The sequence below is a fragment of the Cryphonectria parasitica genome (assembly GCF_011745365.1).
Source record: "Cryphonectria parasitica EP155 unplaced genomic scaffold M406scaffold_2, whole genome shotgun sequence".
Classification (NCBI taxonomy): domain Eukaryota; kingdom Fungi; phylum Ascomycota; class Sordariomycetes; order Diaporthales; family Cryphonectriaceae; genus Cryphonectria; species Cryphonectria parasitica.
In genome coordinates this window covers 1,772,056-1,796,323 of record NW_024468910.1, presented here as the reverse complement: position 1 = coordinate 1,796,323, position 24,268 = coordinate 1,772,056, and the positions used below count along the sequence as shown (strand labels likewise).

Sequence of the window (24,268 nt, the reverse complement as noted above, 5' to 3'; positions counted from 1 at the left end):
ATGCGTTAGTTTCTAAGCTACTCCGAGGCTCACTGGGCCCCATTCAAATAGCGTGTATTTGAGACTCCCAGCTGACTGGAAGGGTGTGCGAGGCCAGGTGAGTCACTGGCCCCACTATCGCCAGCCAACCTCTGTCTATAGCCTCAGATAGCCAGCTGTTTTCCTTTCTTTTCCTTCCTTTTCCTTCCCTCAGCGCAGTCCAATACAGTTCATTTCCCATAAAGGGACTATGGCCTATATAGCTGCGTAGACGGTCGGACTCACACAAATAGTCTCTCCTCAACTCCAGCTTCTTTCATGATAAAGATGCTCTTTATTATTCCGTACTGCTACTGAACCCTGTTCATAGCAATCGTAATTTTTCTTTCTCTAGAGGGCTCAAGCCTGGCATATTTGCCTGATCGCCATCTGCTGACCTTGAGGCCATGCGATGCAAGATTCTGCTAGCCATAAGTCAAAGCACCCCCTTGTTGGCACCCCCCCCCCTTATTAGCACCCCTGAACAGCCATATCACCCACTTATATATATATATTGTTTTATATACATTTCACTTCCTATTCACTTACCATGATGCAGTCCTCTTCATCAGTAGGTAATTCGATATCGCTCTCTTCATCCTGACTATTAACATTCCTATTGACTGCATTTTGAGCCCTCTGTATATCTTCAATATCCGCAAACCTCGAATTTGGGCTTGTATCTACCTTCCTTCTTTTAGTTGGCCTTGTAGTCTCAGCCTGCTTTTCCAGTACCTCGTTCTTCTCCAGAGCTCTTGCCAGTTCGAAGTCCCTCTCGTTGAGTGCTTTTTGTATCTTCCTAAACAATACTCGTTGCATTGGAGCTGATGAAAGTTGCTGCCGATTCTTCTGTAGCTGGTAGTATAGGTCTTTAGCCTTGCGAGGAGTTGAAAAGATGACTGGTAGGCTTGAGAAAGCTTCCTGGGTAAGCTGAGATGCTGTTGATGCTTTTGAACTTGAATTCGCCCTAGCCTGAGTGTGCTGAGGAGTGCTGGCAAGGAGAAGAGAGCTCAAGAGTGGCTTGGAGGGTCTCACAGGCCATAAACCAGAAGCTTTCCACCCTGATCTGATCTTCTGACTAGAAAGACCTTCCAAACGAGCCTCGCGATAGTTCTCGAGGAATAAACGCTTTCCTAGCACTGTTGAATCCCCCCACTGGCTTGTATGACTGACTCTTCGTCTGTATGCCCTCTTGAGAAACGAGAAGACTCCTAGATCGAGGGGTTGAAGTACGTGAGAGGTATGAGGAGGAAGGTAAATCAACAGGATATTGTTTTCATAGCATTGCCACATAAACTCGTCAGTTGTATGGCTGCCGTGGCCATCCAGGACTAATAGTCTAGCCTCTGAGGGGTCTGCTGGCTTGCTGCCAGGGATGAAGATCTTTTCCATCCATTCAAGTGCCATAGCGTTGTCAGTCCAGCCGTTTCTCGTAGATGTAAACTGCCAGCCCTTGAAAGAGTCCAAGAGGAGAGGAAACCACTGTTGTTGAACCGTTTTCCCTTTGAAAATCACCAGAGGAAGAAGATAGGCGCCTGTAGCAGAGATACACTCGAGGAAAGAAGTCCAGGACCTCGACCCAGGCTCTTTTCGATGAATTGAACGTGAAGAAGAGCCACCGAGGACTAATCCATTCTCTCCTTGGCCCTCAACTATCCCAGCCTCATCCATATTCCATCGATTAGCTGGCTTGATGGCTTGAACTTGAGGAAGATCAAAAAGACGGAACCAAGGCTGTATTATCTCTGTTGTAGCTCTATTGATCCGTTCAGAGGCAATCCGTCGATTCTTTCGAACGTGTATCTCTGGAATTCTCTTCAAAAAGCCCTCAGTCCACTTCTTTCCTAGCCCTTGAGAGTCTTTTTGGACCTCGAGAATCCTCTGAGCAAAATGCTTAAGTTCGGAGTGGCTAGGTGGGAGCCCTAGGCTTTCCTGGACGAGGATCCATTCAGCTAACTGCTTTTCCTGAGTAAAAGAGAGCCTTTGCTGGTATTGATGGGCTGTTTGATGCGATTCTCTTCCTGCTAGACGTTGTTGAAGAGTAGACCTTGGTATGCCGTACTCGCGTGAGGCCTGTTTCTGTGACAAGCCCTTTCCGATAGCCTCGATGGCCTGGGCAAGCTCAAATTCGGTATACGGCTTTTTTTTAGGCATATCGAGGTTCTGTGAAGAGATGAAGTCATTTGAATAAGAATTGGTTGAGGAAACTCTGTAAAAGTAAAGGTGGTGGAAATGGCGGTGTGGCTGTTCAGGGGTGCCAACAAGGGGGTGCTTTGACTTATATGCTCACTGTCTGACTCCCAGCCAGGCGGACAGCTATTTTCCGAAAGCGCTATAATTCCAACATTCTCACTTACTACAAGTTTCTCCAGCTTTCTACCACTGTATCACAGAGCCAACCTTGATATCTGCGTCATATTCGGCAAGTGCCATTGGATTGATTGCTTCTCTTGCTCTCTCCAAATCTGTGCTATCATTTGACAATTCCATGCTTCCCAAAAACTCCGATCCCACAAAGGCTGAGGAATTCCATGGCGTATCGATCGGATAAGCCCAATTGGATGGATAGTTCCCAAGATGTGCTGGATGATCAGCAGAAATTGTATGAGCAGTTTGAGATGAGCTTGAGCATTCTGTATCGACCGAGCTGGGGTCGGGTACTGATTCAACACCAATTTGCGGTCTTCCTGCATTGTCTTGTCGCTCTTCAGATCCTGATTGAAGCCTTATATCTAGACTTTCCAAAGCCACAGCATTCTGGAGATCCATAACGCTATCGAGTCGTATACAGCCTAGTTTGTGCAAAATGTCGTATGCTGAAGGCTGTCCATCACCATTTATATCAGGCTCACCAAGGTTCCGTGGCTGGCTGCTCCGAACCATGGAATACAACTTTCTGATAGTAGCGATAAGTGTTGTATGGGTATTTGCTAGAACTTCTGCATACCTAAAAGATAACCCAAAATTAGACGATAGAGGACTAGTATAGCAATAAAATTCGCAAAGCTCATACATACTCTGCAGTAAACCGTTTATTAGATACTTTTCGTGTGCTGGTTACTGTACAGACCAAAGCACTGTTCTTGCACCTTTGACAGGGAACATGCCCGTCACACTATTGGAGATAATAAGCCTAGATTATTCTGTATTAAGAGACATGGAGGGGATTTATTGTTAGCAGCAGAACCTCCTTTTCCTCCAGAACCCGAACCGCTGCCATCTCCCTTCCGGCCCCCTTTCCGCATCTTCTCCAGACACTGTTCGCAAGATCCTCGCTGCATTCTACAAGATCTGAGTCTTCAAGTCAGTGCCGAACATGTCCAGACACTACGGTTTTCATGTCCCCCTGACCAGCGCCCAGACGTCTATTCTCGTTTAGCATTATTCGAACAACAGCGGCAATCAGGGTCTTACGCATTTGATATGGGTTGACGCATATTCAAATCCAAGCCAGCCGCAATCATCGTCATGGAGCTCTACAAGATAGAACCGACGACACGCACATCCTGTTATAGTTTGGTGGCTGTGCATTGTCTGGTCTGGCATGCGATAGTATTCTCATGCTTTTCGATCTTATTTTGAACGGCAATCAGCATAATTCGCCACATCTGGAGTTCACTTTTGTCAAAATTACATGGTATTTTTTTCATTGTCTCCAATAAACATGAGGAGGAGATGCCTCTTCCCCAGCCTGTAGATTAAATGATAGCCGACTACAATGCAACCAAATCTGACTTTATTACGCGGCTTGATCCTACGATCTCTCAATGTGCTAAAGGCTGGAATACAATAGGCAGTCAAATAGCGATTTCTAACAACAATACAATTTTGGAATACGGCAAGACAGATGCTAATGTACAGGGAGATTAAGAACGTTATCCTTGCCGTATTGACTCTGAAGACTAGGAGTGCTGGGGGAGACGTGCCTATAGATGGCTCGGAAGCTGACACTACAGAAACGGACAACGAACCTGCCCCCTCCGAGATGTTTGGTATAATTTCAGGACTTTGTTAAAGATTGCAACCAAGTTATATTCAACTGCTATAGCGATAACAAGATTATAAGCTACCTATACATCCAGCTTGCTTATATATACTATATAGCCCCAGAATAAGTCTGTAATAAAGTATCTCGAGGATTATTTTCTGTATCTGGGTAGAGTGTTGGTTGTCGATCGAGGACACGTTCTCATGCTCGGTGTAGTGGAAGTCGTCATCTGACAGGGATTCTAGATTCCCTGTGGAACAAATGTCGCGATCTAGGGAGGTTGAGTTCTTTTCGGCATTTGTTATCTCTGTGCTGAATAAAGGCAGGTAGGTAACTTACGGTTTGTTTCTTGGAGCATTCGAGCGTATCTACTCGAAGCATATAGCACTTGGTTCTAGCAGCTGAACTTTTTGGTTTCTCAGGGCAGCAGCAACAGCGCAGCTCATAGCAATTCAGCACTTTGCTTGCCGAGGTCATCTGTGAGAGAAAAAAGTTCACTATGGAAGGTAAGCCATGATTGAGAAACGAGAGGAGACAAGAATGAATGATAAAGAAAAGGAAAAAGGGAGAGCATTCTAGATTATACGAAGGCATCTATATACTTTGGCGAAGGAGGACAGTGCATTTTGACTCTACCTCACTCTCAGGTTATCAAGAATCAACAGCCTCTGGTAAACCCCCCCCCCCCCCCTTGGAAGGCACTGCTCTTCAGTCTACTGCCAGAGTCAATAGCAGTCGCTGCGGTCCAAGGTTTAGATCGGTAGGACCGCTTGCAGTCCTTGCGGTCCTCTTCTGATTGGCTGAATTTGTAATTCAACACTAGGTTATGTAAGCACCGTGTTGGATGTTTGGATCCTGATGTCTGGTCCACTTGTTCCGTGTGGCCCGTCCTGGGACCCTGCATCTTGGATGGGCCCATAATAATAGGTTTCGGCTGAAACGGGTATAAGCTGAGCAAAGATTATCACCCTTGCGCCAGCTCAAGCCAAGATCTTTAGGTAGCGGCCCGGTAGCGGCCCGGTAGCAGCCCCGAGCTGAGGGTTGGCTCGCGACAGCCTTCATTGGTTTATCACAGCTAGGGTGTGAAGAGGCAGAACTCCGGCGATCCACTTGCTGAAGCTCGCGAATTTTTAAGTGCTTGCTTGGCACTATACTAAATCGGGTTAAATTGGTAGACGTTGACGTGCGTAAGACGGAGGTAGTGGGTCAGGAGGGCTGAGACCCACGGGTACCTGATTTCCCTACTCAGACGTTGTCCCCCCCCCCCTCCCCCACTTTCCTCCTGTTATGACCCATCCAACATGCAGGTCACGAAACAGGTCCCACCAACGGAAGAACCAGGATGTCACGACTCAACATCGGACAAGTCAGCAAGGATTATACATAAGAAAGGGTTAGGGTTAGGACCACCAACTCCCAAGTGAGCCACTCACTGCATCACAGCGAGCCAGACCAGGTGATCCAGGTGATCCAACAAGAACCAAGACCACCAACACACGATGAAGAGCTGAATATAGAAGGACACGTTCATTACCATTAGATAGATCATTGTATATAACTCTTCAGTTGTCAATCTAAGTATTTATTTGACATATACACTTGAATAGCCCCCCAAAGGCAGTAAGATACGTGCATTCAGACTCCAGTTTGTTTCCGTATTCAAGGCCTGTACTTTGGCACCGCTCTTGTTAGCATAAACCTCTTTGGTATTTAGGAATCTTCGGGATTACTGCAGTTGCTCCATTACACAGGTGTGTCAACGTCGGACGACCAACAAGGATTACGTAACCTAGGGTTAGGGTTATGAAGGAGGGAAGGATCGCTGTTGGGTTGTTAGCGCTCGATCCCTTTGTTTGGCGGGGCCCTGTTTTCGTGACCTGCATGTCGGATGGGTCATAACAGGTGTGGCTGGCCGGGGTGGGCGGAAACTACGGATGGGCGGAAACTGAAGTCCACGATAGCCGCCGCCGACGCCGACATCCTCCTGCTCCTCAGGCAGAACCCGGAGGACCAACTGGATAGCGCTGAAGCGCCCAAAGAACTTATTTCCAGCTCCACTGATGAAGGCCTGGTTGCTCAGATCAGCTACTGGATCTACTGATTCACCAGGTACTAGAGGCCAAGATGGCTATTCCCCAAGACCTCCCAAGGCCGCAGCCCGTCAACAAGCAGAGAACAGCTACCGCTGCTAAGCGGAAGAGAGAGAGGAAACAGCCAGGCCCCCTCCGTGCCTGGAGCTACAGTTCCTCGATTTCTCTGCCCAAGAGCCGGCTGCAGAAGAAGCTACATCTCGATAAGGAGAAGAAGAAGAAGAAGGCCCATCCCAGCACTGGTGGACCCGGAGAGAGATCCCTCCCAGCCTCTCTGTAGCAAAGTTCGAAAAGGTTCTTCTTCTATCCCGCTTCTTCGAGGCGAAGACCATCTTCAGCATCGAGCCATGCAGCATACCCCTCAAGAAGCCTTGTCTTGGACATGCTCAGCTTGGACAACGGAAACAGTCATAGCTGCTTTTTTTTTCCCCCCCCCGAAGGCTTACTGGGGCTATAGAAGTTGCAACGAACCCTGACCACCGTTGCCGAATTGGGAACTGCGTGAAGAGGGCGAGAGCGGGCGCCCAGATGAAGGAATGGGATCATATGGAAGTGGAGAGAGAAGCTTGGTTAAAACTAATAAACCATGAAGAGGAGTGGAACAGCTTGGATGATTAAAGTTATAGTGACTTCAGGAACACGAGAAAAGGAAGCATGCACAAACTTGGGAGTCAAGCAGACATGACTGGGAAGTATCTAATGCTGATACGATTGCATGCTGAAGCATCCACCACCAGCTTATCCGCCCGGCCTCAGTTGAAGGCTTCCGTGCTTGCGCAATCACATCCACGACCACTTTCTCGTTGACACAGTCTGGGCTGAGCTTAAGAGTCGACAAAGAATTTCTGTGATTGTCAATTCTTCATCTCGGGCGTGCTGCGAAACGCCCCTCTTTTTTTCAGCTCCGCAAACGCTGCTGCTGCTGCTGCTGCTGCTGCGGAACTCGTAGGGGGTGGAACTAGCCCTTGTCGCCCATGATGTAAATATGTGGCCGTGCAAGCGTACACACAAAGGTGAATGCTGAACTTGTTCTCAACCTTGAAAGCCTGGGTGGATGCTGCTGCTGCTCAGGGCTGCCAGGTGTTGATTCCGAAACTGGGAGCTGAGCTGCATCGTCGGGGGAGCATGTTGTAGCTTGTGGTGAGGGCGTCAAGTGCTTGGGGGCAGGGGGTGCGGGCAACGGATCTCACTTTACGCCTTTTGGTACTTGTAGACCTGTTGCATCTCAGCCACGGCCGGCGGGCCCCCCGTGGAGGAAAGGCCCCGGCGATGGGCTGCTGGGTAAGGACGTTTGCTGGCGCTTGCTATTGTTCAAGATCGATCCGATGTTTTGCCGTGGGATGGTTTTACGCCTGAAAGATTGTAGATTTAACCAGAACAGCGGAAAGGAATAAAATAACATGGCCAACAGAGCATGTCTTTATAATCACTACAGAACGACACCAAACAGCCACAGGCATTTTTGTCACGAACCCAGTGCTGCAAACACACAGAGCCAAACTCTCCCACATGATCAGACTCCCTCCACTACAAATGGCATCCATGTTCAATTTGGGGGGGGGCGGGAGGGATGGTGAGCATCGCATCTTTTGCTGCTATGGCTACTGACACGGTGGGAATGCGCAAGAGATAGCCTCCTCTGTCGAGCTTGTGTTTCTTTTTATAGCAAGACTCCTCCGGACCTGACTCTTCTCTCTCAACAAGTTTGTTGGCGAAACACAACACACGCCAGGACTGACCATCATGTCTCTCGACACCGACGTCTACAACCACCCGGAGAAGCTGGGACACGAGAGAGAACCAAGAGACGCAATCTCGGAGCTCCAGGACGACATTGCCATTGTCGACGGCTGACAGCTCGCGCGGAGACAGCTCGCCGGCTCGGCCCACCATGTCGACAGCAGCAGCAGCCTCGAGTGCCCCCCGGGGGGTCAAGGACGGATTTTCTGCGCCGAGCTGAGACAGCTTAGCCCTCGACGAGCTCGCCCTTTTGTGTCCATCAGCTTCTCCGAGAGGCGGTCTCGTGTCTGCAGCGCTCCGAGATATTTACGCGCCTCTCCAAGAAGGTCACTGCGAAATAACAAGAAGGGGATCGCTTCTCCGACATCTACGACCACCTGACTGCCTTGCATCGTCGGGCACGTCCCTACCATCATTAGGCCTTGGTCCACCAGCAGCTCCATGCCCGAAAGCCCAGCACGTCCAAAGTCCCAACTCAATTCGGCGACACAGGGGATATGCCCTCCCGTCGTCTCGCTCCACGGACGGACCCGTGCCCACCGAGGTGCCCGAGGAGCAGGACGACAAGCCTCGACTACCTACACAGCTTGCCTCGGGTAATCTCGCTCAGCGACGTGCCAAATGGCAAAGGCGGCGGCAAAGGCGGCGGCGGCCTTGAGGCTGGCTGGGACCCCAAAGGCAGACATAGTCTTGCCCAAGCTTCCCCCCGGCGTCAGTTTCCGCCACTTCTCCCTGACCGACCTTTTATTAACGACGACTACTACCTTTATTGTGAAAGACATGGGCTCGACGATCGGAACATGCGTGGATGGAAGACCACCCCGGATCAATTTCGAGTGGACCATTGGTGGCCACGAGTTTCCTGCAAGACAAAGGCCCCGCTTTTATAATCAAAAGGTTCACCAAGGAGGTCCAAGTTTCAAATTGTCGTCAGGACAAGAGACGAGTTGGATTCAAAAGGTGCCCGTGAAAGGGGCTAGGCCAGAGTCCACATCAAGAAGTGGGAAGCAAGGAGGCACTCTTGCTCTGTCGAGTCTCGCATGTGAAGTTGTTCCCAATCCCCATTTTCCCTCCTCTTGTTTCTCTTTATCAACCTAACTAACCTTCCCTTTGTTCCTTACCAGCCCCCATATTATAAAGCTGCTCAGCTCGGATGATGGGCCCAACTGCCGACGCTGCGAATCGAGTATGTCCCTGGGGGGGTTCGATTAGCGACTATCTTAAAAGGGACGAGTACTTTTTAGGAAGCAAAGTGTCGCTATATATATTGAAGCAAGCCACGCCGGCAGCTGCTTATCTTGACGACCTCGACCTGCGAATCAATCTACTGCGATATCCAGCAACAATACTATACTCTTTGAGCATTGTAGCTCTGATGGCATTGTTATCAAGCTGTCTGATCTGGGTGTGTCCAAGGAGGAGGGAGTACAGCACAACATCCTTGTTGGAACAACTCATCAGCGCTGTCATTGTGAAGCTTTGCAGGCAGCCAGCCAGCCCAAGTATACACAGACAGGCATGTTTAAGGATAGCACACTCTGGTGCAAAGACACATTATCCGTCAGGCCCTGAGGCGCTATCAGATACAGCATGACGACCTGGAACCGTCTGCTGCTGGATAGCATGCTGTGTATGGATCCGAGGAAGCCGTTGGAGCGCTCAGAGATGTCACGAGGGAGTCGCTCCGGCTCGCGGAAAGCAGTCAAGAGAACGTGGAAGACCCGAGCCCACGAGACCGCCAGCGCCCTCGGAGGACTGAGCAGCCCAGCTCTGTCTGCTCGGCTGCGCCAACATGAACGGATCGGAACAGAGAAGACGAAGGAGACGAGGAGATGCTGGCCAAGGTGAAGAAGGTTCTTGGACGAGAGTCGTCGGTTCAGGACGTTCCGTAGCTACTTGGATAACTTAGTCTGGAATCAATATGTATTTTGCCAGTGATTTAACTTTTCAAGCCGTATAATATGCGTCCAGGGGGTTCATGGGTGTTCTACGGGTGTTCCAGGGGTTCATGGGTGTTCTACGGATGTTCCAGGGGGTGGGGGGGGGTGGTTCTTCTGCAGGCTGTTACTGGGCTACTATAGTGGGACGGTGTGCCCTCCCCAGCATCCCTTGTGCTGCAGTATAAACACCTAACCTTCCCTAACTTGTTGGGAGGCTCAAGCTATTCCAGGGGATGGGTTGGGTGTTCTACGGGTGTTCCAGGGGGTGGGGGGGGTGGTTCTTCTGCAGGCTGTTACAAGGACACTTATAGTGGGGCGATGCGCCCTCCCCGGCCTCCCTTGTGCTGCAGTATAAATATCTGACCTTTCCTAACTTGTTGGGAGGCTCAAGCTATTCCAGGGGGGGTGGGTGTTCTTCTGCAGGGTGTTCCAGGGGGTGGGGGGGGGTATTCTTCTGCAGGCTGTTACCAGGCCACTATAGTGGGATGGTGTGCCCTCCCCGGCGTCCCCTGTGCTGTGGCATAAACACCTGACCTCTCCCAACTTCTTAGGGGGCTCAAGCTATTCCAGGGGGGGGGTGGATGTTCTCCTGCAGGCTGTTCCAGGGCCACTTATAGTGGGGCGATGTGCCCTCCCCCTGGCGTCCCTTGTGCTGCGGCAATAACACCTGGGGGGCTCAAGCTATTCCAGGGGGGGGGGTGGATGTTCTCCTGCAGGCTGTTACCAGGCCACTTATAGTGGGGCGATGTGCCCTCTCCCCGGCGTCCCTTGTGCTGTGGCATAAACACTTGACCTCTCCCAACTTCTTGTTGGGCTCAAGCTATCGCTTTTCATCACAACTCACTTGCTACCCTACGACGAAAGATGCGTGAATGGCATCAGACTATTCAAGTTGAGTAGCTATTCACCCTGGACAAGGCTGCGCTGGTCGAATACATCAAAGCTAACTGTTGACGATGGAGAAGTGGTTGACATTACAAACATCAAGGACTAGGACAAGATACTCGAGAGTCGACAAACAGAGCTTCTACGAAGGCTTATCAAGGCCTACCCCATCGTCAAAGAGCCACAGCTCTCCGAGATCTTTCTCCATCACTTGCTAACAACCAAGCTTAACAGTATACACACTGCCAGAATCACCACTGCCTGCATCACCACTGCCTGCATCAACACTGCCAGAATCACCACTGCCTGCATCATCACTGCCTGCATCACCACTGCCTGCATCAACAAACAGAACTTCTACAAAGGCTTATCAAGGCCTACCCCATCATCAAAGAGCTACAGCTCTCCGAGATCTTCACCACTTGCTAACAACCAAGCTTAACAGTATACACTCAAAGTGCAAGGCACTGCCAGAATCATCACCGCCTGCATCAACAAACAGAGCTTCTACGAAAGCTTATCAAGGTCTACCCCATCATCAAAGAGCCACAGCTCTCCAGAGTCTTTCTCCACCACTTGCTAACAACCAAGCTTAACAGTATACATACTCAAAGTATGAGACACTGCCAGAATCACCACTGCCAGAATCATCACCACCTGCATCAACAAACAGAGCTTCTACGAAAGCTTATCAAGGTCTACCCCATCATCAAAGAGCCACAGCTCTCCAGAGTCTTTCTCCACCACTTGCTAACAACCAAGCTTAACAGTATACCCACTCAAAGTACGAAGCACTGCCAGAATCATCACTGCCTGCATCACCACTGCCTGCATCGACAAACAGAGCTGCTACAAAAGCTTATCCAAAGCCTACCCCATCATCAAAGAGCCACAGCTCTCCAGGGTCTTTCTCCACCACTTGCTGGCCAAGCTTGAAACAGTATACACACTCAAAGTACGAGGCACTGCCTGCATCACCACTGCCTGCATCGATAAACAGAGCTTCTATGAAAGCTTATCCAAAGCTTATCCTATCATCAAGAAGCCACAGCTCTCCAAGATCTTTCTCCATCACTTGCTAACAACCAAGCTTAACAGTATACATACTCAAAGTACGAGGCACTGCCAGAATCATCACTGCCAGAATCATCACCACCTGCATCAACAAACAGAGCTTCTACGAAAGCTTATCAAGGTCTACTCTATCATCAAAGAGCTATAGCTCTCCAAGATCTTTCTCCATCACTTGCTAACAACCAAGCTTAACAGTATACACACTCAAAGTACGAGACACTGCCAGAATCACCACTGCCTGCATCACTACTGCCTGCATCAATAAACAGAGCTTCTACAAAGGCTTATCAAGGCTTACCCCATCATCAAAGAGCCACAGCTCTCCAGAGTCTTTCTCCAGCACTTGCTGGCCAAGCTTGACAATATACATACTCAAAGTGCGAGGCACTGCCAGAATCACTACCGCCTGCATTGATAAACAGAGCTTCTACGAAAGCTTATCAAGGTCTACCCCATCATCAAAGAGCCACAGCTCTCCAGAGTCTTTCTCCATCACTTGCTAACAACCAAGCTTAACAGTATATACACTGCCAGAATCACCACTGCCTGCATCACCACTGCCTGCATCACCACTGCCAGAATCACCACTGCCTGCATCACCACTGCCAGAATCACCACTGCCAGAATCACCACTGCTTGCATTGACAAACAGAGCTTCTACAAAAGCTTATCCAAGGCCTACCCCATCATCAAAGAGCCACAGCTCTCCGAAATCTTTCTCTATCACTTGCTAACAACCAAGCTTAACAGTATACACACTCAAAGTACGAAGCACTGCCAGAATCACCACTGCCAGAATCACCACTGCTTGCATCACCACTGCCTGCATCAATAAACAGAGCTTCTACGAAAGCTTATCCAAGGCTTATCCCATCATCAAAGAGCCACAGCTTTCCAAGATCTTTCTCCATTACTTGCTAATAACCAAGCTTAACAGTATACACACTCAAAGTATGAGGCACTGCCAGAATCACCACTGCCTGCATCATCACTGCCTGCATCGATAAACAGAGCTTCTACAAAAGCTTATCCAAAGCCTACCCCATCATCAAGAAGCCACAGCTCTCCAAGATCTTTCTCCATCACTTGCTAACAACCAAGCTTAACAGTATATACTCAAAGTGCAAGGCACTGCCAGAATCACCACTGCTTGCATCAACAAACAGAGCTTCTACAAAAGCTTATCAAGGCCTACCCCATCATCAAAGAGCTACAGCTCTCTGAGATTTTTCTTCATCACTTGCTAACAACTAAGCTTGATATGATAGTATATACACTCAAAGTACGAGGCACTGCCAGAATCACCACTGCCTGCATCAACAAACAGAGCTTCTACAAAAGCTTATTCAAAGCTTACCCTATCATCAAAGAGCCACAGCTTTCCAAGATCTTTCTCCATCACTTGCTAACAACCAAGCTTAACAGTATACACACTGCCAGAATCAACACTGCCAGAATCAACACTGCCTGCATCAACACTGCCTGCATCACCACTGCCAGAATCACCACTGCCAGAATCACCACTGCCTGCGTCGACAAACAGAGCTTCTACAAAAGCTTATCCAAGGCCTACCCCATCATCAAAGAGCCACAGCTCTCCAGGGTCTTTCTCCACCACTTACTGGCCAAAGCTTGAAAACAGTATACACCCAAAGTACGAGGGCACTGCCAGAATCACCACCGCCTGCGTCAACAAGGCCAGAAGAAGCAAGGCTGCCATCGCCATCGCCGCAGCCCGGAGCCGGCAAGGAGGCACCAGATCCGATGCTACCACGAGCTCGTCAGCGACCGGCGGCCGGCCACCCTTGCTCGCTGGAAACCCCGGACAGTATATACCAGAGCCCGGATGAACCTGGGCGTCTTTTCGTGCCCCCCTGGCGCGTTGGAAGGAGTTCCGGAGATGACAGCGCGACCTCCGGGGGGGCAGCGCCGGCACCCACACCGACACGGCGGACGAGAGCCTGGCGGCTTTCCGGGAGAAGAAGCGGCGCTATTTTGATTCTGCCGGGCTCTCGGGGGCGATAACGACGACGACACCGGACTTGGACGGAGACCATCCGGAAGATGTTGTGGCAGCTGGAAGAAAGCGACCGGCCGGCCCGGAAGGTTTACAGAACTATGTGAGGGCTGCACGGTGCACGGCGCCCGCCTGGCTGAGCAACGGCTTCCACGAGGCCTTCGGGCTTGCTGAAGGACCCGCGGCGGCAAGGCGGGCGGGCGGGCGGGCGACCGTGGATCGAGTTCCTCGAGTTCGAATGCTGGCGGCTGGACGCGGAATAAACCAGCATCGTCCGGCGGTCACCAGCCATCCATCCGCACGACGCGGCCTGGGAGGCGCTCCTGAGATCCGGGCTGCTTGCTGAGAGGCGCTCCTGGGATCCGGGCTGCGGAGAGGCGGCGAGACGGAGGAGGATTGTGCTGGCAACGCTTCCCCCCCCACCCCCGACCCCCGACAGGCGTCCACGACCGCCAGGAAGGCTCACCGCGGGATGCGGCCATCCGGCGCTTCATGATGCGACAGACAAAAGGCAGATCGCGATGCCAAAGGTAGTCGACTCCCGCCAGTCTCGGCGGGTTCAGTGGGCGCTGAGCCAGATGCCGCCAGGGCCCCGCCACCTGGAGCGGCCAAGCCAGCCCGGGAAGACAGGAGCGACGACGACGACGACGATGACGACGACGACGAGGATGGAGAGGCCCCGGGCGAGTCTGTGGAGCAGCAGCGGCGGGACACAACAAGTATGGCGCTGCGTGGCTGACGCGGTGGAATGCAATCGTACGAGTCGACGCCACCCACCCGCACTCGGGTTTCGAGTTTTGGAGGCTGCATGGCTATCGGCAGGCCTCTTCCAGACCAGGTCGGCGCTTGCAAGCTTCAGACTGGTACGTCTCCCATACCAGTCCATCAGCAATCTCGGCCCCGGAACCCAAGACCACCACCAACCACCCCCTTCACTATTGGTGCCGCCCATTTTCCAGGCCCAGTCTCAGTCTGCATTCCAGGCCAGCTGACTCCATCACCAGACAGCAGCAGCAGCTGTTCCAGGCCTCTGCGTCTTCCGGGGGCTCTGATTCCACCATCGCCCACTTGCCACTCTCTCTCTCTCTCTCCCACCGCAAGCAGAGGGACCAACCCAATCGCGCCCCCCCCCCCCCCCCTCTTTGCGGCCCTTGTCCTAGCCATGATAATGACCTTTTTTTCTTCCCCCCAACCACACCGGAGCAGCGGGGCGAGGCGATCCGGCCCATTGAGCCTCTACCCCCCCCCCCCCCACACTCTCTCTCTCTCCCCCGTCTAATCACAGGAGGACAGGTCCATGGACGCTGCTGCCCCTGGCATAAGGATCTTTGGACCTCGGCCGAGGAAAGCAGCAGGAGGGCTCCGGGGCCGAAAGGGGGGCTCGTCTCACTTGCATGCTTCTCCCGCTGCGAAAGGAGGGGGGTGGCGATGCTCATCACCCGTATGGACTCACCGAGCCCCATGTTCTCCGGGGAAATAGAGGCATCACTCTTGCCGTCCAGCTTGTTCATAATGGAGGCCGCGGGACAGGTTTGGTGAGACGGGCGGACAGCGGGGGGTTGGGGGGGGGGCGCATTTGTAGCAGCCGGCCCACCAAGGGCTTTTGCACAGCACCTACTTGGCGCAGCTTGGTACGTTGTAACTCTGGACCGCCCCCCCCCCCCTGGCCTCCCTTTTCTTTTCGCTCGCTATACATCAAGTTGACCCCCGGTCTCTCCCAGAGTCTGGTGCGCGGTCGGAAGCTGACTTGGGGGTGTCACCAACTTCGTGCATGACAATAAAGGCCCCCAGCTTAACAAAAGAGCGGCGGGCCATTTATCTCACGCATACCCGGTGGGAAAGAAGAAAAAAAGTTGCAGGTCGTTCAATCTGATTCAATTTGACGCTAAAATATTGCTACTCAAGAATCATATGCAGAATCCCATCCCATCCCATCCCAGCCAAGGTTGCTGTTGTCATCAAGCCCTGGGGCCAGAGTCAGGACGGCGGATCATGTGCTCCCACGCCACAAACTGCCTGTCAGGACGGCAGCGGGCTGTGATGTTTTCTCAGTCAGTGTTACGCAACAAAAAAAAAAAGAGAGAGAGAGTAGTATGTATGTTATGGAATTGATGGCGATGAATGACATACTGCACACCTGCCAGCCCATGTACTGATAGTGTATAATTCTTCTCTCGCTACATGCGCCCCTTCGAACGTATAGAGCGCACCAGAAGGCCGCCTGGAGGAGGTGGTGGCCGCAGCCGTACTCAATCTGTGGGTTGTACAATAGTTAGTTGAGCTCATTACCATTCCATGTCATTACTCTGGGGGGAGGGGGGGGGAAATCATGAGAGCGCACCTCGTTGTACTGGCACATTGTAGGTGTTGCGGGTGAGAGTGTGGGCTTGCAGATTGGCCTCGGGGAAGTGCAGTCCTTCCGGGATTATCTCTCTCTCTCTTTGTATACTCGTCGTCGTCCTTGGTGAGGAGGAGGATGGCTATGTCTTGTCAGAAGAGAGAGAGAGGAAGAGAGAGAGAGAGAGAGAGAGAGAGATGGCAGATAGAAAAAGGAAGGAGAGGCAGGGGACGAGGAAAGACATGGCAAGACACCACAAGAGATTCGTCATGACACCAGTAACCGAGTGATGATAAATTTAGTAGAGGGGGATGGATGATTCCAGACCGTGGCAGATTCCTCCATCCCGCGCTCAAGTTCTGTGCCGCTGCAGGAGCTATCTCTCTTGCTCGTCTACTAGTTCCTCTTCCACGCGCAACATTCCGTCCCCGTACTCTTTCGTTCTGCAACTCGCCCAAGTATCTGCTGTAACCTGTACGCCACGCATTAGAGAGAGAGAGAGAGAGAGAGAGAGAGAGAGAAGGGGGCAACTTTCTCAGCTAGTTAGTGTGATCTACTTGTTTTTGATTTTTTCTTCTTCATCTTTGTTCTGCGGCTGCTGCCTTACTGCTGACTATCTCGCACCATGCATCGTGGGTGGCTTGCTTCCATCCCGTACATTCAAGCCACAGGTTTGAATAAAGGGAAAAAAGGGAAAGCTTGCCTGGCCACTGGATGCACGGGCTAGCAAAATCAAAAGAAAAAGAAAAAAAAAATGGTTGGATCGAATGAGGGGGGGGGGGGGGTTGTTTCCATGGTCTATCATTCGCTGGTATTCGTTCCTTCGTTCGTCCCAAGCGCTTAAAAGAGAGCAAGGGATTCCTGGGGGGGGGGGGAAAGGCTGGGGGGGGGACCCGTCCCGCGCCAAGTACTTGTTGAATTTGTGGCTCTTCTTCTTCTTCTTCTTCTTCTTCTTCCTTACTAATGCTAAGACACTCGGCCCATTTCGGGAGATCAACATGATTTTCAACTTGTTCCCGTGTTTGCTCGTTGTTTACTATAGTAGAGGCGATGGGCAGTTTTTCCCAAGGAATTGCTTATGTGATAGAATCCGGGATTATTACTGCGCACATGATGACCGGCGAGCAGTGAGGTTTCGGACATGGACAGGGAAAAAAGCGGGGTACTGAGGGGGGCGGGGGGGGGCGGGGAACTCAGCCGTGACCATCTCGGCCGGGAAGCGGGGAACTCAACCGGGACCATCTCGGCCGGGGAGGTAGAGAGAGAGAGAGAGAGAGCGGTAGGCAAGGCAGAGAGTACTAGAACACCATGCTCTGGATCCAATGTCACCAAAAGAATATGCAGAGAAAAAAAAAAAAAAAAAGAGAAAACAATACCCTCATGATCCCATGAGCTGACTCGTTAGCCCAAACAGAAAGGAAAAAAAAAAAAAAAAAAAACCGACAACAATGCGGGAGTAGTGATCAACAGCACAGCGCCAGACTACGAAGAAAAGGAAAAAGAAAGAAGAAAAAGAAAAAAAAAAGGCGAGACATTAGTCTCGGCGCATGCATGCAGAAGACGGGGGGGGGGGGAAGAGTTTCTGGTTGAGAGGGTGCGCCACCCCAAAATGTTAAGACAGAACAAGGGTGCAACAATTGCTCCGTGCGCTTGTAACTTTTGTGATTATCATTGGGGCTGAAAAAAACATGTTATTTGGGGCGGGCCAGAAAAAAAAAAGGTTGGCCAGAAAAGGCGGCCATAATTGTCTTGGTGGGCGCTGGGAAAGAAGAAGAAAAAAAAAAAAAACTGGAGAGAAGAGAAACGGGTCAAAGCGCAAAGTCAGTGGGGTGGATGGAATGGATGGGATGGAATGGATCAGCCGGGAGGCAAATAGAAGAAGCAATTGCTGTGGGCAGAGAAAAAAGAGGGGGGGGGGCTCCCTACTAGGGCTGATTTGTTGGGGCGCAAGGGGTTTCTCAGAATGTGTGCCACGTTTTGATTGATTGACGTAGATCTCGGGCGGTCTTGGCTTTCCGATCTTGCAAGTGCGGGTTGTGGGACTGGGATCGATCACTTGCCCGATCACGCAGGACGATTTTCAAGGAGGGGAAACGTGGAACAAGATTGTGACATGGGCCAGAAATGACACCGAGCTGAAAGTGGGGACGGACGGACGGACGGACGGACTGACTGACTGACTGACTGACTGACTGACTGACTGACTGGCCGGCCGTTGTGGCGTTGAAGTACTACTAGTCCAGTATGCATGTCTCTCTCTCTCTCTCTCTTCTTCTTCTTCTCCCTCCTCCTCCCCGTATGTATGTTTCTCCCCATCCATGAGGGGCCAATCTATCTCAGGTCAGCCCCCCAGCAACAACCCAGTCAGTCCCCATCAATCAAAGCCCATTCATTGCCAACCCAACCACCCCCCGCCCCCCCCCTCTCTCTCTCTCTCTCTCTCTTGCCCGCCTCAGCCGCCGGCGTGGGTGCACGTCTCACAGCAGACATGTTCACACGGCACCAGGAAGCCTCCGAAAATCATGATGCAGCTGCACCGACCCTCCTTATTTCCCCCTTTGCCACACCAGCAACAGTTCCAGTGTCGTTGTAGCTTCTCGAATGGACAGTTGGCGAGCCTGCAGGCAGGATACAGAGGCGAGGTGGCCGCAGCCTGCAGGTCATCCTGGAGGCTGGGTGGGACTGGGTAGCACTGCACGCTTGTCGTGAGGTCCGCGCACGTCTTCTGACGTGCCTGTCCCGTTTTTTTTGTCTGGTGTATCTATTTGGGGGGGACGGTCATTTAGAAGGGTCATTCAGAGGGGGGTCATTTAGAATCACTTTTCGCCTTCTTCTTCTTCTTCTTCTTCTTCTTCTTCTTCTTCTTCTTCTTGTCCCATCTTTTTTTTTTAGAGAGTCGCCGCCGGGGTTTCTCTTACCTTTGTGTTTGAACAGGATCTTTTTTTGGCCACACCGCCGCCGGTCGTCCCTCCGATAGTTCGTGCCGATTTCCGGTCTTTGACCTTTTTCATCACCTTCGGGGCGTTGGCGCAGTTGTACACGACCTTTAGGACATGTTGACATTGCAGGGTCCAGATGGTTTGGTAGCACATGATGCCGTTTTTTTCCCCTTCTACTAATTCTCCGGGGAGGGCCGGGAGGGGGGGGGAGGGGGGTTGCACGACAGGATTGCGTCTTCTGTTTTCCCAGGGTATGCAAAGATGATGGCCCAAAGCCAAGATTTTGTGTGGACCTATGCGCGCTCACACACACACACACACACACACACACACACGCCGTGTACAGCACCACCGGGAGACGAGGTCCCAGTTGTCTCTTCCAATGGTTGGTGTGGGATGTCCCAGAAAGGAGGTGTTGTTGTTGTTGTTGTTGTTGTTGTTGTCCGTATTCAATGACAAGATGCCAGTGATATGTCGCGGTCAAAGCTCAACGTGTAACGCTGGAATCGGATCGTAGCCAAGAACTCCAAAGGAGGGAGGGGGGTTCCAGTCCAGATTAATACCTCTGAGAAAAATGCGCGAGGTCTTGTTTTGATCATCAACATCACGTCACTTCCCAATAATAAGGCTCTGTTCTGTTGGTTCTTGATGCCTCTAGGCCTTGAATCCAAACTGCGGGCCCAAGCACAGCCCAACCCTTTTTTTTCTCTTTCTGTATGTGGGGATTGGGCAGCCCGTGGTGTCTTAACATTGTTCTTTTGCTTATTGGAATAGGCAATTCTGCATTTTTGGGAGCCAACTAATCACAGTACAGGGCCTGTTGGTGGGGATAGTTTGTTACTTTGGTGAATTGGATGCGTGCGGGCTCGCGGGCTCGCGTATCCGGGGGAGCTACTTTTTTTTTTTTTCTCTCTCTCTCATTGGGGAGTGAGAACTAGGCAAGTGGGAGGGAGGAAAGGAGGGGGGGGGGGGGATTCAAGTTGGCTGGGGGAGTTCAAGTCGGCTGGGCTAGAGTTTGTCGGTCTGGCCAGAGCCCTTTTGGAAGGAGAGGCGGGCAGGAAGGAGAGGCGGGCAGGAAGGAGAGGCGGGCAGGAAGGAGAGGCGGGCAGGAAGGAGAGAAGGAGAGGCGGGCACACGAGGGTTGCTGTTTCTCAAGTTGCTTTTCCTTCATTTGCGATTACGAGCTACAAGGATGAATTAGCTATCAGGTTGCACAATGAAGAGACGGCTAAGAGCCACCATCCCACCATCCCACCATCCCACCATCCCATTGCACACAAGCCCCCCAATCAGAGTTGTCTTCCTTGAGAGCCCGGCCCAGGGAAGGGGGAAGCCGCTCCCCGCCACACCTTCCCGCTCTCTATCTCATCCTGTACTGTCTCGGCATGCATCATCAACAAAAATTATCTTGACATACATGAGACTGTCACACACTCCCTATGCTGATCCTTTATCATTCTTCCGTGCGTTTTGATTAACACGGTAATTTTCCCACTCTGAAAAAACACGGCAACAAAAAGAAAAAGCAAATATGGCCGCAGTGCAGGCCCGCCCCCCCCCCCCAGACTTGTTGTCATTAGACACAGGAGACAGAGTCGTGATAGGATCAAATCAACCCAAACTGTATGCACAATATAGTAGAGGCCAGACAAGGAGGGTGGCACAGGCCTCCCCACCAAGAAATCAGGATCCCACACTGTGACGCAACAATAATTTCATGTCATGGACTTTTGCTACCATGGGCACGAGACTCATTCTTCTCTTTTCGTCTTGTCTTTTTCCAATTTCCATTCTCTCTCACTCTCTCTCTCTCTCTCTCTCTCTCTCTCTCTCTCTCTCTCTCTCTCTCTCTCTCACACACACACACACACACACCATTACCACAAATCGTATCAACCCGTTATCTTTTCTTGTCTTCATATCTTGATCTTGTCAGCGAGCACTCATGGGTAAGAACCGCTACCGTCTTCTCCTGCCTCAGCCTCGTGAGTATGTTCCCGGAGCAAGATCCGCCCACGTGGATCCCAAGGCAATCCCAGAAGCAACGCACTGCGATCGTCCTCTCCTGCCTCAGCCTCGTGAGTATATTCCGGGAGGAAGATCCGCCCACGTGGATCTGAAGGCAATCTCAGATGCAACGCTGCATCTCCCCACCACTGTTTGTGACCAGATCATCAGTATGTACATCTCACCAATCTCTTTGAGCATCCGTCTCCCCTGAATTTCTTCTTCTTCTTCTTCTTCTTCTTCTTCTCCTCTCTCAAACTGATCCATGCCAATTAGCCACCCCGCTCCCACGTGAGCCCACCATGGAAACTCGCTTTCCACTGAACTCGGTTCAGGATCTGCTCGACGAAACCAGCAGCTTCCCTATCTATCAGGGTTGGACAGCCACGATCCGCATTCTCCAGACAGCCCCACCCCCTCAGTGCCTTATGCAACGTTTTATTGGAAACAGTCTTGCCCCCCAGCGCGAAATGCGCCTCTATCATACCACCTCGCAGGTGCCCGAGGTCATAGTTGGTCCCGACAAGCTCTTCCTCACCTACCAAAAGGACGACCGCCGCCTCGACTGGTCCCAGGTTGTCTGCGAGTACGCCACCTACGATCTCAAGGGAATACAGAGCGGAGACCTCGCTTCTCTGCAAGCCATCTATTACGATGACCAAGCAGCCAGCCCTGTCCTGTCGGCTGACAAGCACGGTCTGATCTTCATATTCAAGTCAGGTTATTGGTGGGAGGTCCTCGAGCCTCGCGACGAAGCCGAGGACACAGGAATCGCTGATCGATATCCTGAAGCCGTGCTGCACTACTGGGACGGCTACGTCAAGCACTTTCTCCTCGAGGCCGATCGGAAACCGATTTACAAAAAGGCAATGATGAATGGTACGTCCACACAAAAAGATCCCCCCCCCCCCTTTTTCTCTCTCTCTCTCTCGATTACTTGTGTGGACCTCATTGAGTATGTATCCTGTTTCGTTTAGCCGAGCTCCGGAAGACACAGAGAGAACAGCGACTTGTCCCTTTATGGACCCCTTGGAACAGGTTGGCCCGAAGCTGTACGTATCAACCAACAAGAGCCCGAGCGAGAGAGCTTCATGAATGCCAATGACCAGTTTCAACCTACTAACAAGCAATTGGAACAGCTTTATGTTCCAAGGAGACCAGGAACTTAAACAAGTACTCCTAATCGCTTTCTTTACTTCCTTTTTTCGCGTATCAATAACGGGCAAGCTTTTTACAACCACTTTACACCACGACTGAATAATGGGATTTCTGTAATTACTTGTTTTGGGCTGGGCACCATTACGGTTGGAAAATCTTTGTTGATGTCTGCATGATATTTGATTCCTGGTTGGATTTGGTCACGCCTTCATAAGTCCCTGTGCTTGCATGGGAAAACCACAAAAGAACAACCGCCGAAAGAAATAAAAAATAAAAAATAAAAAAAAAGGGGGGGGGGGGAGAGTTTCGTCATCACTAGGATAAAAATTGCCATTGTTTGCGCTGGATGAAAATATTGTTCAGACTTGCTATGAATTTCCCAGTACGCTGTAAATTCCAAGTGTCGTGTACTGGACGTTCGTAGCTCTCCGGTTGCTGGCATGGACCTGGCAGGGGCGAGGGGCGAGGGGCGAGGGGCGGGGGGGGGGGGCCTTTGGTACGAAAAAATAAGTTTTTGAAGAGAATTGCCGAACCTAGAGCCTCATTTCTGGGGGAAAAAGCTTGATTCCTTCTGGCAACCACCAGTCAACGCAACCCCTAGAGCTAGCTGTTGAGACGGTCAAGAGGACTGAACCAGCCCATAGACAAGTAGGCAAGGAAGGCAAAAACAAGAAGGACATTGGTCCTGTCAACACCGTTAGTCCGTCTGCCTGTTGCATGATGGAATGCAGCCCAGACGGGCGGGAAATACATGCATCCCCCCCCCCCCCTCCAGGTGATCGGTCAGAGTCGTATTCTGTTCTTCACATCTAAAATTTAACAAAGACCCCCCCCCCTGGCGTTCTGATTCCACCCTCCCCTCGGTTGGATGAATTCCGGAGGCATGCATGCACGGCACGCACTGCGACAAGTCTGCTGCCTAACTCACCGCATGTCTAAACTGTGTACCCAGACACGTCATTTTCATTTATTGTTTCTGTCGGTAGAATCGCAGTCTCCTTGTCTGGACTGCTGAGCTGCAGCTCGCCTGGATAAGATGCAGTGCGACCCGAGACAAAAAAGCAATTACAGCATCATTTCTCTTCCCAAGAAGGCACAGATCCTCCATCATTAGGCGTATCACAGCACGCCACGCCCGAGGGGTGGATACCGCCCTTTCCCGCAAAAAAGAAAACCTGGAATTTCAGGAGAAAAGATGACAAGGGAGGGATACATGAGAAAGGAAGGAAGAACAGAACAGGGAAGGCAAAGGGAAGCCCCCCCCCCTCGCTCAAAATATTTAAAGCGAGCCGTCGTCTCCCTCTCAACCGAAAGAAAAATCTAAAGTCCTTCAAGCACATTCGAGCTCTGGCATCTTAGACCTCCGTTCCTCCTCCATCTTTGGTCTTTTCACTCCTGTCATACAACCACAACAGCAGCATCACACTTCCCACAGCCCCAGAACAACAAAAAAAAAAAAAAAAAACCCCCCCCAAAAACCCCCCCCCCCCATAACAAATCTATCACCTTCCCACTTTTCAGTGCACAACCAGTCCTGACCGGATCCCAAGTACGTCCAGTTCAAGATCCCTAGCCAGGATAGCAAACACGCTGACATGTCGGATCTGCAACAGATGGAGAAGATGGCCGAAAACAACAACGTTGACAAGAAGAGACGGCCCGGCTCAGTCTCTGAGTTGCCATCACCCAAGCGTATCAAGGACGAAGTGCCCGACGCGGCCGACGACGGAGCCAGTGATACCTTATACGAAGAACCTGGCGCGGCCGACGACGGAGCCAGTGATACCTTATACGAGGGAATGGATGAGGACGCCCACGACCATGTGGCGCCGGCGGGAGACCAGACAGCCAACCCAGACCCGTCCGCCGCTGCTGTCGAGGCCGACGACGACGACGACGACGACGACGACGACGACGACGACGACGACACGTTTAACCAGACTGTGCCCTTTCTTAACCCATTTGGGGCTTATTCGGTTGCCAATTGGAACCCGCGTGTCAACACCCGGATGCTGGAGAGAAGGACCCTGGCAACCTATTTCAGAGACCAGGACCACCAGAGCGACGTTACCAG

General features: G+C 51.4%; 3 protein-coding genes across 3 annotated transcripts; all 3 read right to left on the bottom strand.

The window, feature by feature from the left end:
* Positions 1–2,394: 2,394 nt before the first annotated feature.
* On the bottom strand, positions 2,395–3,488 carry M406DRAFT_71439 (uncharacterized protein; the record flags this gene model as incomplete). Its single annotated transcript, XM_040925442.1, has 4 exons — positions 2,395–2,791; positions 2,871–2,948; positions 3,089–3,133; positions 3,433–3,488. The coding sequence occupies 4 exons, from the start codon at positions 3,486–3,488 to the stop codon at positions 2,395–2,397; spliced, it is 576 nt and encodes a 191-aa protein (XP_040779390.1).
* A 3,833-nt stretch (positions 3,489–7,321) lies between these two features.
* Positions 7,322–8,522, bottom strand: M406DRAFT_71438 (uncharacterized protein; the record flags this gene model as incomplete). The annotated part of the gene is made up of 4 exons (XM_040925441.1): positions 7,322–7,448; positions 7,588–7,623; positions 7,706–8,083; positions 8,419–8,522. 4 exons carry the CDS (start codon positions 8,520–8,522, stop codon positions 7,322–7,324), a joined length of 645 nt encoding a protein of 214 aa, XP_040779389.1.
* Positions 8,523–18,542: 10,020 nt separating this feature from the next.
* M406DRAFT_249984 (uncharacterized protein) lies at positions 18,543–24,121 on the bottom strand (the record flags this gene model as incomplete). Its single annotated transcript, XM_040916660.1, has 2 exons — positions 18,543–18,815; positions 23,981–24,121. Coding segments are annotated over 2 exons (414 nt in total), but the record flags the coding sequence as incomplete, so codon positions are not given.
* Between the last annotated feature and the right edge of the window lie 147 nt (positions 24,122–24,268).